The sequence below is a fragment of the Xenopus laevis genome, chromosome 6S, assembly GCF_017654675.1.
Source record: "Xenopus laevis strain J_2021 chromosome 6S, Xenopus_laevis_v10.1, whole genome shotgun sequence".
Taxonomy (NCBI): domain Eukaryota; kingdom Metazoa; phylum Chordata; class Amphibia; order Anura; family Pipidae; genus Xenopus; species Xenopus laevis.
In genome coordinates, this window is record NC_054382.1 from 111,043,648 (window position 1) to 111,061,201 (window position 17,554).

At 39.6% G+C, this 17,554-nt stretch overlaps 1 protein-coding gene across 1 annotated transcript; it reads left to right on the forward strand.

The window, feature by feature from the left end:
• The first annotated feature begins 1,163 nt into the window (after nt 1-1,163).
• On the forward strand, nt 1,164-17,122 carry LOC108719741 (carbonic anhydrase 13). Its single transcript, XM_018268905.2, has 7 exons — nt 1,164-1,338; nt 5,500-5,697; nt 9,483-9,601; nt 11,960-12,055; nt 14,594-14,656; nt 15,296-15,451; nt 16,660-17,122. The coding sequence occupies exons 1-7, from the start codon at nt 1,308-1,310 to the stop codon at nt 16,783-16,785; spliced, it is 789 nt and encodes a 262-aa protein (XP_018124394.1). The 5' UTR covers nt 1,164-1,307; the 3' UTR covers nt 16,786-17,122.
• The last annotated feature ends 432 nt before the right edge of the window (nt 17,123-17,554 follow it).

The window sequence follows — 17,554 nt, forward strand, 5'->3', positions numbered from 1 at the left end:
TATATTCCCCGTCCCAAAGGAAAGAATAAACTTGTGAGAAGTCACTCTCCGTTTAACCATATGGTCAAATAATTAACACCCAAAAACTGAGAAATCGAAGCAACTTTTGAACACAAAAACATCATTAAAGGAGAAACAAACCCTTTACCAAAAAAACCCTAATCCCCAACCCACGTAGACCTCCCTCCCTCCTCTTCCCCAGCCTAGCTGGCCCCCGGGGTAATGCCCCTAACTTTTTACTTACCCCTTGGTGCAGATTCAGGGATCGCAGTTCTCCGCAGCCATCTTCCCGGTCTTCGGTAAGCTGAAGTTGAATTTACCGGTTTACAACAACTGCGCCGAATAGGATAGAAATTGCCGAAGCGCCAGAAGAAAACACATAGACCTGGAAGATGGCTGCGGTGAACTGCGATCGTATTTTTGCTCACAAACAAAATTTTTTGGGAAATTGTATTGATAAAAAGGTGAAAAAACCTGTGCAGATTTGGTCAAAGTTGTTTTTAGAAAATATTGAGATAAATTCAAACTTCGATAAATGAGGGTCTAAGTGTTTGTCATTAATGTGATATACACTTTGTTCATGTCAGCACCCGACCTATTGAAGCAAACCCAAAAAATTCCCCTTGTGCCATAGGTTTAAAGACACGTGTTTACCTTGTCTGTGCCAGCAGAAGCAATAAATATAAAATTCTTTATCATTTGCTGCAATTCACATGATGTATTATGTCTCATATTGTGCCTGATTTTCTAAATAAATGCAAATTGTAATAGTTTCCTATATTAATTAATTATCAATACATTTTGATCAGTCTATTGCAAGTTTAAAAATAACTGGTTGCTATGAACAACTGTATATGGTTTTGATAATCAGTTGCTAGCTGCTTCCTTTACATGTTCAGATATAAATATATATATATATATATATATATATAAGTCCTTCTTAAACTGCTCATCACAGTCTTCTCTACAAGCTATATTTTTGCACAGCTTTCCCTTGTCTAGACGGTAGAGAAGTTTGCAGCGTGGCGTAGTTTCCCTTTAAAGAAGCGGCTTGCGTTGTAAGATTGTACTTTGGTTTGCCTATCATCTCTACTCCACCCATATTTATGAATGTGTAAAGCAGTGGGCAGGAACAAGAGACAAAATATCTGCACTTGAGCAATTCCAATCTATTCTTCCAGCTGACCAGGGTTGTAGAAGGCTGTATAGGAAGATTAGCAACTTTACAACAATTTTGGTATTTTGCAAGCTTATAGTGAAAGAAACAAGCAAAAGGGAAACCCTGGGACACTGCCAACTCTAACATAATGCAGCAGTGGGGATATGAAAAGCACAATGGTAAGTAGAGTGGCTGATATGGGCTGTGAGAGCCAAACTTGCAAAAAAGGATGAAAGGGGGAAAATACAACCACAACATGGTAGGAATGGTAGAGGGAATTATATTTTGTTTACATTCTGGTTTTATGAAAACCCAATAATGTGCATGGAAATCCTGTTTTTGGGGGTGAGTACACTGGTGCCATGTAGGATCCGTGTCAGTGAGTAGGGGACTATTCTGGGCTGGTGAGTAGCAGCTCCTTCTCTCTGGGAGCAGATCTAGAATCCCAAGGGGACACAGCTGAATTGCACTGAAGGCACCCCATGCATAATCGGAAAATCCTGGAGCCGCCGGCTCAGCAGCCCTGGAAGAGAACTATGAAGCCGGTTTAGCAGCACAAATTTTTTTAACATTTTAAATTAGATTCAAATATAAAGTTATATTGCAAACGTGCTCAGAATTTATAGGTAAAGACACACAGAGCTACTAGTAGCAGCTACTAGTCAAGGCTACAAAGTAGACAAATAGTGATAATTGGCTTTACATGTGTTAGCAGAGGCAATATTCTGTTTTTTCTATGGCATGGTACAACAAGTAGCTGTTACTAATAGCTCCGTGTGTCTTCACCCTAATACCCCAGTTTTTTCTTTCAAATGTTGTAATTAATTTTGTTGGATTACAAAAATAACAAGCTAAATATACAGTAGTCTGTTTATTACTCCTTGCCTATGACCTGAATATGTTAGCATGTCATTGTTATTTAACCAAGTGTAGTGTGCAAAGGGCAATTTGGTGTGCAAATCTTTTTATCCACGCATTGCAGAGTTTTATTTCCCAGAACACCATCGTAATTGCAGCCAAACATGAAATTGCTCCCCACCGCAATGTGCCTGATGCATGAAATCTATGCTGTATCTTCCTGTATCATTTTCAGAGATAGGACTGTGTCACTTCTGGAGCTCTTACAATGCCACTAGCGAGTGAATCTGTTGCACCTCTTGATGCAAAACCTATTGGAATTCCACAGCACCAATAGACAGACTTGTGCACAATTCAGCAAAAGAGGCGAAATACATGCCATGTTGCTGTTGCACTTATATGGAAGTGCAAAGCGTGTTTGGAATGCAATGTACACAATATCTGCATGCATTTTAATGTGACCATACCTGCGGCAATGTCTGTGAATAAGCCCTTATAAATAAAATGCAAGGGTTATAACCATTTTTTGAAATGTAGACTGGAAACTTTCCTTTGCCCTTTGCATTGCATTGATCCTGAGGGTGATATACAGACAGAAACTTCCCTTATCTAAAGCACCAAGGGACGCATTAACCAAAGAGAAGTTCACAAGAGGAGAATTACAAAGCTCTGTTCACTGGTATTGAATGTTTACATGTCTGAAGGAAGCCATACACGGGCAGATACAGCTGCCGATATCGGTCGTTTGGACCAATTTGACAGCTTATCCCGTGTATGGGGGCTTCCGACGGGTCTTCCTGATCTATATCTGGCCACGAAATCGATCGGGAAGGTTTGATTTTTAACCGACCGACCCGTCAGAGCCCCTTGGCGTATCGCAATTTGATCTTTCGGCCGAACGTTCGAATTACCCCGATATAGACATGCCGTTAGTGGCATATCAGGGAAAGATCCGCTCGTTTGCCGATGTCGCCAAACGAGCGGATCTTTGAGTCTATGGCCAGCTTTATAGTCTGTTCCCTCTTCAATAAATAGGCCCCCTGGTTTCTAGAGTCAATGCGATCAAACTGTGCATTACCTAAATGCCTATTATTAACAGGCAGTAATGGCAGTAAAACAGTTAAATATGATCATCTACCTTCCGCCCTTGAACCTCACAGCCCTGCTATCAGCACACACTGCATCTATTCTCTATTGGAGAGATAGGGGTTATCTGTGCCGAGTGTTTAGTCTATTCATTACCTACTGTTACAAGATGTCACTTTCACTGCATATAATAACATTGTTGTGCTTCACAAACCCTTATTTGTGGGTGCTGAAAGGGAAATAAGCTCTGTAAATGTTTCTTGCATTTATTTGCCGTTATGGCTGTGACACACACACAACATATTTATTTCTTGCACTTATAGTGAAACAATGGATTACAGCAATGGAAATGTAGTGTGTGCCATTGCCTTTTAGCACAATACGACCTCTCTTTGCAAATGTTACATTCATTTTGCATTATTAGTAATCATAATCAGCACATTTGTAGAATGTGGCCATGGCTCATGCCCCAAACTGTACCTGTTAGCATTTTATTATGGAATTACGGAAAGGCTGTTTCCCATAGACTTCATTATAATCAAATAATCCAAATTTTAAAAAATGATTTAATTTTCTCTGTAATAATAAAACAGTAGCTTGTACTTGATCCAAACTAAGATATAATTAATCCTTATTGGAAGCAAAACCAGCCTATTGGGTTTATTTATTATTATGTTAATATGATTTTTTTAGTAGACTTAATTTATACAGTACAGGTATGGGACCTGTTATCCAGAATGCTCAGGACCTGGAGTTTCCGGATAACGGATCTTTCCGTAATTCGGATCTTCATGCCTTAAGTCTACTAGAAATTCATTTAAACATTAAATAAACCCAATAGGCTGATTTTGCTTCCAATAAGGATTAATTGTATCTTGGTTGGGATCAAATACAAGCTACTGTTTTATTATTACAGAGGAAAAGGAAATCATTTTTAAAAATTTGGATTATTTGGATAAAATGGAGTCTATGGGAGACAGCCATTCTGGAATTCGGAGCTTTCTGGATATCGGGTTTCCGGAAAAGAGATCCTATACTATTCCACCAACATAGTAACTAGGGTAATTAAAGGGATTCGACTGTAAACTCCAGTGGGTTAGAATGCATAAAGGAAAACTAAAATTCAACAAAGGATTAGGCTAGAAATGCTGCACATTATGTTTTGGGGTTGTGTACCAGCCCAAGGCCACTATAGACCCTTAGCAGGGGCCTTTGAAGCCCCAGTAGCTCCCCATCTTCTTTTCTGTTCTGTTCTACTGCCAGCTACTTGAATATAAGGACTAATTCAAAATAAATAATGAAACAATGACATCAGCACTCTATAAAGGATCATAATAGGAATCATTTTTAAGGTGGTCATTTTTTCATGATTGCAAACATGTTATCAATCACATTAAATTAGGTACAATAACATTAAATCAGAAAGAAAGAGATTTGTGACTGTCCCAGGCATTTTGTTGCTGTTGCTTTTCCCAAGAAGTGTCAGGCAGCCCACATGGGACATTTGCTGTTTTTAGAAAATAAAAAGACTCATTTACCAGAGCGTAAGTGTAAAATATTCACTGTGTTTAATACCCACAATTGTAAAGATTATTACATGGACACAACTGGTACCTGCTAATGAAGGGGCGGTATGAGAAGGGGATACAGGAATATGTTTCTATGACCTCCATGCCTATAAACTTAACGGGAGCTCTGTAAATACTGCCTGGCCCAGGCTGGTGTTAGTTTGTGCCTAGAGATTGTTAAAGGAGAATTGTGACAATTGTGTGTCAAAGTGAATGTGGCTAAAAATGCCATATTTTATATACTGAACTTATTGCACCAGCCTAAAGTTTCAGCTTGTCAATAGCAGCAATGATCCAGGACTTCAAACTTGTCACGGGGGGTCACCATCTTGGAAAGTGTCTGTGACACTCACATGCTCAGTGGGCTCTGAGCAGCTGTTGAGAAGCTAAGCTTAGGGCTCGTCACTAATTATCCAGCAGAAAATGAGGTTTGTCTGTAATATAAGCTGATGTTACAGGACTGATTATTAAATTCTGATGCTAGTTGCACTGGTTTCTGTGCTGCCATGTAATAATTATCTGTATTAATTACTAATCAGCCTTATATTGTGATATTTCTATTCTATGTGTACTGTGGGTCCCTAAGCTCAGTAAGTGACAGCAGCACAGAGCATGTGCAGTGAATCAGCAGAAAAGAAGATGGGGAGCTACTGGGGCATCTTTGGAGACACAGATCTTTACTGCTAAAGGGCTGTGGTTGCCTTGGGTTGGTACAGAAGCACAAAACAGAATGTACAACATTTCGATCTACTTCTTTAGTTACGCTTTAGTTCTCCTTTAATATTATTTTGCCACATAAAATGTCAAATCTTCCTCAATTGAATCCAGGTCCAGACACGTGGCATGACCTGTTCCCTCTTGCAAATGGCAATCACCAGTCTCCAATCAATATAATAACACAAGATGCCACCCATGACCCCTCACTGCAGCCGCTCCTGGTCGATTATGAGCCTCACTCAGCCAAGGTTATCAGTAACAATGGCCATACGGTCACCGTGGAGTTTGATGATGGGGACGACAGCTCAGGTATGTGGAACTGATTTTATTGCCTGTGTTTTACTGCAGTCTTTTGCTCTCTGGATCACTCAGGTGCAACAGTTTATAATGTAGTTATTTGTTGTATTTCTGAAGGGCTGAATTGGCTTGTTTTTTAATGACTGTGCTAACTTTGAATAGAGAATTTTAGCTGTGCGGTCGGGGTTCCCCTGTTAGTTTAAATTCCCTTCTCCCCTCAGCTGCTCAACCCTGTGCCCTCTGCTTTAGCTGAGTGAATAAACTAGATGTCCATATTGAGCTACAACTTGCTCCATTAAAAGCCACTATCAACATTTTTATTTATATCCCTACAACAGATAAACAGGACACAAACACTTACAAGCCCCGAATCCCTTCTGTAATTTTAAATAGCTGGGAGCTTTAGGCTCAGGGCAAACGCTCGGATTTGGGGAGATTAGTCGTCTGACGTCGAATCTCCTCTTCTTCTGTGGGAGACTAATCGCCCCGAATCGGAGCGTGTGCCCTGACCCTAAAGCTCCTCGTGAAGCAACTTCAGGCGACTTCAGAAAACGAAATGCTCCGAATACCATCCCGCCGGCGATTTACATTCTAGCTGGCTGGAGGCAGTTCTGGGAGATCAGTTGCCCCGAAGAAGAGGTGATTTGTCGACGGCCGACTAATCTCCCCGAATCTGAGCATGTGCCCTGACCCTTAGTTTTAAGCCAAATTGGAGAAACTGCACACCTCACAAAACCAAAGCAACGTGTCCTGGTGCCCGGTGATAGGGGAATCGGCAACCTCCCAGCCAAGGTACATAGAAAATTCACCGGCACACAGGAATTCAATTAGCAGGGCAAGCCCTTGCAATTTTATTAATGCGGTGCAACGTTCCAGGGCACGCCCCTTTGTCAAGCATGACCCTTAGTTGTGCCATGCTTGGAGCTGCTATGGGGGCCTAACCTTAAAACCAAACCACTTGTATGTCATCAAGTTGTTGAAAGTTTTCAGCACTGAGTCACACAACTTGAGCCTCTATATTTCCTGCTCGGGGAATGAAATGTGAACCATAATGACACGTAGGTGATCCTTCTGCTCGTATGTCGAATGTATTAGTTTGCTATATATTATATCTAAATACTAGATTAGATACATATCTAGAGACTAGATACATATGCACATTTTCTTCTGTATTATTTTAACTTTTACAGGTATGGGACCTGTTATCCAGAATGCTCAGTACCTGGGGTTTTCTGGATAAGGGATCTTTCCTTAATTTGGATCTTCATACCTTTAGAAAATCATGTAAATATTTAATAAACCCAATAGGCTGGTTTTTCCTTCCAATAAGGATTCATTATATCTTAGTTGGGATCAAGTACAAGCTACTGTTTTATTAAAGGAATTCATTTTAAAAAATTTGGATTATTTGGATAAAACAGAGTCTATGGGAGACGGACTTTCTGTAAATCTGAGCTTTCTGGATAACAGGTTTCTGGATAACGGATCCCATACCTGTATATCGAGAATATAAACTTTGCTTAGCAGCAGGTTTGCAGCCCAGATTTGTATGAATGACAGTCGGCTGCAGGTTTTCCCTATGTCAGGCCTTTGTTACACAGAGCATTTTAATTGCAATGGTGGTTCTTTCAGGGATGAGGATCTTTCATGAGTGACAAATTAATTCAGTGCTCCTATCATGATGACACACAGATACGCTGTAGCACCTCCTTTCCAGTGTACCATAGGGGGCTCAGAGCATTGTTTTTTTAATCTGGCTTTCTTCATCATTGACATGGTCAGAACAAAAATACTAAGGGGCAAATTCACTAAATTCACTAAATTCTCAAATTCGCCGCACTTCGCGAGGTGTAGTTTCGCCAGTGTTACGCAAATTCACTAAAATCCGAAGTTGCGCTCAGGGAGGCGAACGGTAGCGAATTTTGCGCTAGCGTTAATTCGTCAAGCAAAGCGAAGTTACGCTAGCGATGCCTAATATGCATATGGCGCCAATTTAAAGTACAATAGACGTATATGTAGCAGCAAATACATTACACTACACAAGCCTGGGAAAGCTTCATAAGATAAAATAGAGTTGATATTTTGCCCTATACATGTGCCCACTGTATAGTTTAGGTGCCAAATGTTAGGAAATGTAGGGGGGACGGAGGATACCCCCAAAAAAATTTTCAATCTTTTTCAGCCTATCGCCCTTAAAAAAGGAAAAGACGCCAGTGTTTTTTGGGACTTAGAAAAAATTTCAACTTTTTTTGAAGCAATCCCTATCTACTCTATTGCACTTCGCCTGGTCTGAGGTGGCGAAGGCAAGTCTGGCGCAAGAGGTAACGTTCAGTAAAATGCGCAAGTTAGTGAATTAGCATAGTTACGTCCTATCGACATAGCGCAACTTCGCCTGGCGTAAGGGTGCGAAGTAGCGCTAGAGTAAGTCCACTTCGCTAGCGAATTTACTCCAGCGCCCGTTAGTAAATCGGCGAAGTAATGAAATGACGTCACGCTGGCAAATTTGCGCTAGCATTAGCCACTTTGCGCTTTAGTGAATTTGCCCCTAAAGGTGATCCAGAATGCTCGGGACCTGGGGTTTTCCGAATAATGGATATTTCCGTAATTTGGATCTTCATAACTTAAGTCTACTAAAAAATCATGTAAACATCAAATAAACCCAATAGACTGGTTCTGCTTCCAATAAGGATTAATCATAACTTAGTTGGGATCAAGTACAAGGTACAAATACCTTGAAAACCTCTAAAAAAAATTTTGGACAATTCCTATCGAAATAAATCTGAAAACCTCTAAAAGTCTGAATTGATTAAAAGCAGTCCAATACGATCAGCACAGCTCCCGTTGACTTCTACAGCACCTCAACAAGTTTGACTTGCTGAAGTTTTGCAGTAGAGGTTGTCAATGTTTTTACACTTAATAAAATCGAACTTTTGGAGCTTTCGAGAAATATAGGAAAACCTCAATTTTTTTGTGATTCTTGGCAAAAAAATTTAAATTTGATTGTTAGTAAATGGGCCCCAAAATATTATAAAATCACGCTTTTGTTTAGTGACATATTTTATAAAATGTGTGATTTAAATTTAAATTAAACCCTATTATTATTATTAACATGTATTTATATAGCGCCAACATATTGCGTAGCACTGTAAAGTAAATGTGATTATACAACTAAATCACATGAATTAAATACATAGAACATATGGAGTTACAGACATCACAATCAATACAGGTACAAAAGGTGAGGAAGGCCCTATGCATAGGCATACACTCTAAAGTGAAGGGAGTAATACACAAGGTGTGGGAGTGGGCAAGATCGAATTAAGTGGGTGAGAAATGTGGTATTGTATGTGGTGTTGCGTTTGGTAGTTAAACAGAGTGAGGGTAGGCTTCTTGAAAGAAGTGCGTTTTCAGAGATTTCTTGAAAGCAGAAAGGTTGGGAGAAAGTCGGACAGACTTTGCAAAGTCTTGAATGCGAGCATGTGAGGAGGTAATGAGAGAAGAGTTGAGTAGCAGGTCAGTAGAGGAGTGTAGTAATCGGTTGGGTGAATATATAGAGATGAGTTCAGAGATGTAGGGTGGGGCAGAGTTATGAAGTGCTTTGAAAGCTTTAGTTAAGCTTTAGTTCTTCTTCAAACAGTGTTCCATTTCACAGTGATCCAAAAATGGTAAGCCACAGACTTAAGATGTTCAAATTCTGAAAATAGAAAAAAAAATAGATTCTTGAGTTGCCCTTACATCTCAGCTTCTTGAAGAGGAATTGCATCAGCTTCTTGTAACTTTCATCTCCTCATGTGCAGTGCTCAGGGGAGGCCCACTCGTGGGAAGCTACAGACTCCGCCAGTTTCATTTTCACTGGGGTCCCAGCGACGGCCATGGCTCTGAACACAAGGTGGATGGCGTGGACTATGCAGCCGAGGTATTAGAGACAGTTCATTTTTATTATGCCAACCTTAAATGAAAAACATGCCTTTAAGATGTTGATAATGATGAATAATCAATGAAACACAAAACCATAAAACGATATTATTTAATAATTAAAAGAGTATATTACAGGGTGATTAGCAAGCTGGGATTTATCAGGGCTCCCCTGCGAGGTACTGTCAGGTTTTTACTGCAATGAGGCTCAGCACTGGATGGAGGACATTGTCCCTTTTGTGTACTCAAGGTTATGACGGGAGATGAAATTAACTTTACTGCACATTTATCACTCTTTACCGATTAATGTTTTAATAGAGGGATCATAAATACCACCACTATCCATTATATCTGTCTTTATGGCCTCTATTTTAAAGGGACAATATGCTAGTCAAGGGAAATGAGCTTATTGTATACAAACATCATTCTTTATCATACTTGCTCATTTTTTGTGTTCTATTCATTTGCATAGAATTAAATGACCAGGTACCATCAGAGGGTCTTGGGAGGCTTCTCTATCTAGTTATAGTGAAGTACAGCTTCTCCTTGCTGCCTAGTAGTGATGTGCGAATTCATTCAGCAGGCGCAAAGCCACGGCAAATTTCCACATTTCGCCGCCAGCAAATCAAATTCACAATTTAAAAAAAGCCACGCCAGCAACAATTCCCACGCCGACGACAATTAAACGCACGCCCGTTGACTTTGATGAATGTCAAATTGTCACCGTTTCACAAATTTTACACGTTTTGCGAATTTCCCTGGAAATTCACACATTTTTCAGCGAAATGGGACAAATTCGCCCATCACTACTGCCTAGCTATTTTAGGGACTCAGTAAGATGGTGTAAACATATCAGAATTAACGGTAATTTTTCCATTAGATCCTGTAGAGACAACAGGGCTGGAACTAGGGGAAAGCAGAGTAGGCACACGCCTAGGGTGCAAAGCTGGGGGGCGCCAGACATGTACCTGCTCTGTTGCCTACCCCATGTCTGGTCCCCTCTCTCCCGACTATAGGGCAAATTGCCAAAGCGGCGAAAATTCGACAGCTACAACCTCGCAGCCATCTCTTCGCTTCACTCAGGCTTAAATTCACTAGGACAAAGCCAATTCCCTCGTGCGAAATTGTGTCCAGGGTGCTGAACGCTCGCGAATTTTCACTAGTGTTGCTTCAGCAATGAATGCAAAGATGTGCTAGCATTCCCTAATTTGCATATGGCGGGAAATGAAAAAGTTGAATGGATGTATATGTTGCAGCAAATACATTACATTACACAAGTCCAGGGAACCTTAATAAATAAAATAGAGTTGTTATAATGCCCGACACATGAGCCCAGTGTATAGTTTATGTTCCATATGTTAGAAAATGTAGGGGGGAACCCAGTTACCCAAAAACATTTTACAGACCTTTGCAGGCTATCACTCAAAAAAAAGGAAAAGATACCAGCGTTTTTTGGGAAAATTTTTGCACTAAAAATTGAGGAAGTTCTATGCACTCCATTGCACTTCACATGGTCTGAGCTGCCAAAGCAAGTCTAGCGAATAAGGTAACGTTCAGTAAAATCTGCATCTTAGTGAATTACGTCCGTTTGCCAGAGAGAAAATTCATCTGGTGTTAGAGTGTGAATCAACGCTATCATCTATCTCCTTCCCAGCGAAGTGGCGCCTGCACCTGTTTATGAAATGACGTCACGCTGGTGAATTTTCGCTAGCGTTAATCACTTCGCCTTTTAGGGAATCTGCCCCATGCATGTGTGTGACTTCAGTGTCTTTTGGCACTTCCACGCATGTGCGCATACCGATTTGTGCATGCGTGCGACAGCTTGCGTGAGTGAGGACCAATTCACGTATGCGCGCTCAGCCAGAGCCGCGACCGGCCAGGTTGCCTAGGGTGCCTGGCCGGTCTGGCCCGGCTCTGAGAGACAACCTTGCTGGCAGGGGGGTAAAGAGTAGAAGTATATCCATTGCATGCCATTTCTGTAAGATCTCTGCTAGTGATGGGCAAATCTGACCCTTTTCACTTTGCCAAAAATTCACAAAATGGTGAAAAATAGGCAAATGCATTGAAGTTTATGGGCGACATTTTTTTTAACATGCAGCACTTTTTTTTTTTTTATCATGCAACAAACCTGGTGAAACCCGGCAAAAAATTTCGCTCATCACTTATCTTTGCGTGTTGTATTCTCTGCCCCATTTTGCCCATGTATTTAAGCAGCCAAGAAAGGACTGTGGTGTAAGATGGGTGAGAAAAGGGAGGACCAATTATAGTCATTCCCCATAGACATAACATTACAATTGTGGACTGTAAGGGGGTCAGTTACTCTGCTCTTCCTCTCAGTTTCATCTTCTTTCTCATTTAGCTGCATATTGTCCATTGGAATTCGGAAAAGTTCTCCAGTTTTGTTGATGCAGCTTATGCGCCAGATGGACTAGCGGTACTGGCAGTGTTTCTCAAGGTAAGCTCACAATATGGCTCAAGCTGCTTTACTGAAAAATGAATAAAATGGTACCAAGGTACTAAGCAGTGCAGACTGGTACTCCTTAGATCCCCTACACCTCCTGTCGGCAAGCTGTACTCAACACACAAAGGACAGCGCTATATAAATAAATGATGATAAGTAAACCTTAAAAATAAGTGAATGTAAAATTGATGAGGGTGCTATTCTGAACAGTTTCTTTATATTTTTTTAATTCCAAGATATTAAAGGATACATGTACTGTTAACATCAATAAATTTGTTTACAGCAGTGCTGGTCATTTTCAGACCATTCTGATCACCATGTAGACAAGGATGATGGCAGGAGAAAGAAAGAGGCCTGGTCTGATGTTTATTTGTTTAGGATATATTTGAGAAAGGTTTCTTATTTATTTCCTAACCAGAAACACTAAGACCAGCCCTCTTTCTTTCTCCTGACAACTTCCGTGACTACTTGGTGGTCAGACTGGTCTGAAAATAACCAGCAGGTGGCGCTGCTGTAAACAAATTCATTGATGTTAACAGTACATGTATCCCTTAATATCTTGGAATTAAAAATAAATAAATAATGAATGCACTTTGCAAAAGTTTTTAGAACAAAACTCTCATCAATTTTACATTCACTTACTTTTAAGGTTTATTTATCCTTTAAAAATGTAGTTCAAGATGCAAAGTGCCACTTGCATGGGTACAAGAGATGTAGTGGATTCCTTTGCTCCCAGCATCCTCTGGCAATCCTGAATGATGCATAAGATAGGGAGACTGCCAGTGGGCACCTAGGTCCTGTCCAGCTCTTTGCACTTCATTTTGTGACTTGCGTTGTACCTATGGACGCACACATAAAATAACATAAAGGCAAGGTACAAAGTGCAAGAAAAAGCGAGCTTTGCACATTTTTGGCACTTTCTACCTTGTCTCACTATCATAATGGTATCACATAAAATAGATCATCTTAAAAGTATATTTGTAATAAATAAAACCTTGTCTTGGAGTAAAATGTATTTTTTTCCCGTTAATAAGTGCCATTGGCTTATCCCAAAATAGTGTGTAAGTACTAGAGTTCCAGAGTACACACAAAGCCTTACCACTTCTTCCTGTTACAGTTAGAACCCACAGGTTATCAGTGAGTGACACTAATAACAAATGTGTGTGCTAATGAAATGGCTCTATGATAGGTCACATATTTGAATATAAATCATCTGTTGGATAAGTTTTCCTTTAAAACATATATTCCCTTTAAGAGAAAATACATTTTCCCTTTAAAGCGAGCTCCACCCACAGTATAAAAAAAATTGTTGTATAAAAGAAAATGCTGTTCCAGGCAACTTTCCAATATACAATAATTAAGATATTATAAAAGGCACATTGGCAAGTGTTTTATTTAACCTCAGGTAGATGTAAGTGAGTTTAATTGTACTATTGACCTCCTACAACACCTGGTATTGTCTGTTATACACTAAATAAATATAATGTAATTAGCCAGGACAAAAACAGTAATTCAGTGTGATACAGACTGGTAAAAGGAAATGCTAGGGTTGTGGGAAAAATGGTCAAAGCAGAGATAGTCTATCTCTTATAGTCTGACTGCTTCCAACTGGCTACAAAAAAATAAACTTGTCTAAAGCCCTAATTATCACTCTTTGTAGGCTTTTTCTTTAAAAGGGATACTAAACCAAAATTTTACAAATGCTATTTGAATATGTAGGGGTTATACATTTTTTTACTATAAAATCTGAATTTTTAGCGGGGGAAAAAAACTCAAAACTTTTCTAGACTTATCTCAAACCTACCGAGGTTGTATACAAGTCAATGGGAGAGGTCCCTATCCTATTTGGAAGTTTCTGTGGTCTGTGCTGGAATTACCCTGAAAATCTGACTATTTCGGGCAAAAAATGTGGGTTTTTTTATGAAAAAGCCAGAAAAAAATCGAGCGATTCAGGAAACAAAACTACGAAAAAATTGTATGATTCAGATTTTCCCTCGATTTTATCGAGTTTGTCCCCGATCTGATTAAATTGTGCTTTTTTAATTTCAGTGGATTCTAATTTAGGCGGACTTTTTTTTTTTATTAAAATACTCCCTTAAAGGAGAAGGAATAGCATTTTACAATTGAGGGGCTAAAAGTTAGGCACCCCTAAGTGACTATTTTTACTTACCTGGCAGCCCGGGCCGGTGCTCCGATCAGTAGATCCTCTTCGTGCTTCATCAGTTTTTAAATTTACTGGGGCAGACGCATGCGCAGTAGAGTGAAACAGTCAGCTTTTTGTTTAAAGTCCGGCTTTCCTCTCTAATGTGCATGTGAAACCATGAGAAGACCCAAAGACCTGGAAGAGGATCTCTCCATGGTGGTCACTAGAAAAACCCTGGGTTGGTGCAGTTTTCTGCTGATAGGAGCGCCGGCCTGGGGTGTCAGGTAAGTAAAAGTAGTCACTTGTGGTTGCCTAACCTTTGGCAACCCCACGTGTAAAATGCTATTCCTTCTCCTTTAATGTTCTTTTGCATTCATCTTCCCATCCAGGTTGGTGAGCCGAACAGATACATTGAGAGAATCACAGATACTTTTGATGCCATCAGATCTAAGGTAACAGTTGAAAAATACTTATATTTGTAAAAATAAATTGGCAAATCTTTCCTGGATCCTTTTCCCTATCCAAATGGATTTAGAAAAGCCAATCTTTTATAAACATGTATTATGTACATAGATCAGCTACTTACAGACTTGGCGTAATAAACCAGCTTCACACCATGCTACCTCCCTCAGTTTTAATTGAAGTGATTTCTTTGAAGATTTAAATATATTTTTTTTTATACAGTTAAATTGCTATGTACTTTACAAATTCAGTTTAATGGATCCAACTTGTGCTCATCTGTGTAATATGAATGAGAATTATTGGTTGGGTTTCTCTTCTGAAATCTCTTACATTACTGATTCTGTTGATTAATCCACTGGAGAAATATGGCCAGTAACAGATACAATGGCTTTGGTGTGTTCTGGTTTAGCATTTATAACTGGGTGGGGTTTTTTGTTATTCGAATTTGGCAGCCAGTTTGTGGGTGAACTTGGACTGATGTTGGCTGTTGTTGGCCCATTTATAACCAGCTTTAGTTTGTGCCACTGGGCCAAACAATTTTTTTTTGTCAAGATCGCTAATTATTGTGTTTATGTAATGACTATAACAGCAGTAAATGTGTTTCATATATGTACCTATTTATTTTGAAGGGCAAAGAGTCTCCATTTACAAACTTTGATCCTTCATGCCTGCTCCCTGCCTCCATGGATTTTTGGACCTACCCAGGATCTCTTACTGTTCCACCACTTTTAGAGAGTGTCATATGGACTGTTTTGAAGGAACCAATATCTGTTAGTTGTGAACAGGTAAATATGCTTCAGAACAGTAAGTGAATCTTACCTCCAAAACTAACAAATTGGTTCAGATCAACCTTGACTTTCCTTGATCTCAGAGAACATGATAATATCAGCCTCTGTCTCATCCTTGTGTAAATAAAGTAAAGGCATATTTGGAGTCACTAGTCAGAACTCCAATGGGTCAAATCCGGACTGCAATTGGAATCACAGTTTCCAAACTTTTTTTTTTTATCTTCCAGCTAAATTAATATAAATATTGACAGTTAGAAATAATCAGTGTAACCAAATGCACCAAAGTGCACCATTTTGCAACACTGAAGGCCAGTCTGGTGTTTTCCTGGGTGGAGGGTGAATGGCTTGGGATAGACCCAGCTTAAGCAACATCACTATTCCATTGCATATTAGCACACAGTCAGTGATAAAAAAAACGGGGTTAACCTTGTCTAAGAGGCATATCTTTCCAAGCATATCCGACCGACAGACGCATTAATCTGCTTTGGTAATTGTGTATTAAATAAGTATCAAAAACTTTCCTGAAATGGAAATGTACAATTTAGGGGCACATTTATCAAAGGTCGAATATCGAGGGTTAATAAACCCTCGAATTCAACACTCGAATTTAAATCCTTCGAATTAGAATATCGAAATCGAAGGATTTAACGCAAATCCTTTCGATCGATCGATCAAAGTAAAAATCGTTCGATCAAACGATAAAATTCTTCGAATTTAACGATTCGAACAATTTTAAGCAATCGATCGAAGGATTTTTCTTCGATCAAAAAATGGTTAGAAAAGTGATGGGGAAGGTCCCCATAGGCTAACATTGAACCTCGGTAGGTTTAAACTGCCAAAGTATGTAGTCAAAGTATTTTTTAAAGAGACAGTACTTCGACTATCGAATGGTCAAATAGTCCAACGATTTTTAGTTCGAATCGTTCGAATCGAAGTCGAAGGTCGTAGTAGCCTATGCGATGGTCGAAGTACCCAAAAAAATACTTCGAAATTCAAAGTTTTTTTCATTCGAATCCTTCACTCGAGCTTAGTAATTGTGCCCATTAGTGTCTCCTTAAATATAAAGACCTAGTTTTTGTAATGTGCCATGCAAATGTGGGTAGAATGAGAATTTCCCATTCTTTTATTCTACTTCAAATATTTAACCTAAACATTTTAAGGTTTTGGTTACTGTAATTATGTAATCTGTATTATATTTTTTCCAGCTGGCCAAATTCCGTAGCCTTTTGTTCACCAATGAGACAGCAGAAATAGAATCCTGCTGCATGGTAACCAATCACCGACCAGTTCAGCCACTCAAGAACCGGAACATCAGGGCATCGTTCGTTTAGATCACTTCCAGTGCTCTGCTGAAATGTTTATTCAACTTTTGCTTGTTGTAGATGTCCTTAGTAATCAAGCCCGGTCTGGCAATCTGTGGGTTCTGGCAAATGCCAGAGGGACTGCTGTAAGATGCCATAGAAAGTGACTTCTAAGTGGGCTGATTGGTGCTTTTTGGGCCTCTGTGTACTAGGAATGCCAGGGCCTATTTGAAATCTATTTGAAAAGTACAATCTATGACCAAAAGTTTGGACACCCGTCTAATGACTGTATTGGCTATATAAGCCACAGCTATGATTGTAGACAAAGGATCCACTACAATACAATCATATAATGACATTCGTGATAATTCAGTGCTTCCTACTTTGTGGCAACAGTTTGGAGAAGGCTATTTTCTATTTCTGCACAATAATTCCCCCTTGCACAAAGTAAGGTCTGTGCAGAATGTGTGTGGATGGGAGACTTGGCTTGTCTAACCTCAGCACATGGAACACCTTTTGGATGAACTGGAAAACCAATATAACCCTAGTCTGCTCTCCAACTTCAGTATAAATGGAAACAAATTCCACCAACAACATTGCAAGATCTAGTGGAAACCCTTCTCAGAAGAAGGCCACATAGTGTAGATTGTGTGTTTTTTATGCTATTGTTTTTAATATTTTTTCCACTATTGGCAGCATATGCAATTTACAAGACTTAGGGGTATATTTATCAAAGAGTGAAGTTAATAGTAAAGTTCCGCCACTAGAGTGAAATTCCGCCACTCTCCATTCATTTCTA

Coding starts and splice junctions, on each gene's coding strand:
- LOC108719741 (XM_018268905.2), top strand. CDS start 1,308: ATGCAGCAGTGGGGATATGAAAAGCACAATG. Junction 9,602..11,959: donor GCGTGGACTATGCAGCCGAG/GTATTAGAGACA, acceptor TTTCTCATTTAG/CTGCATATTGTCCATTGGAA. Junction 12,056..14,593: donor TACTGGCAGTGTTTCTCAAG/GTAAGCTCACAA, acceptor CTTCCCATCCAG/GTTGGTGAGCCGAACAGATA.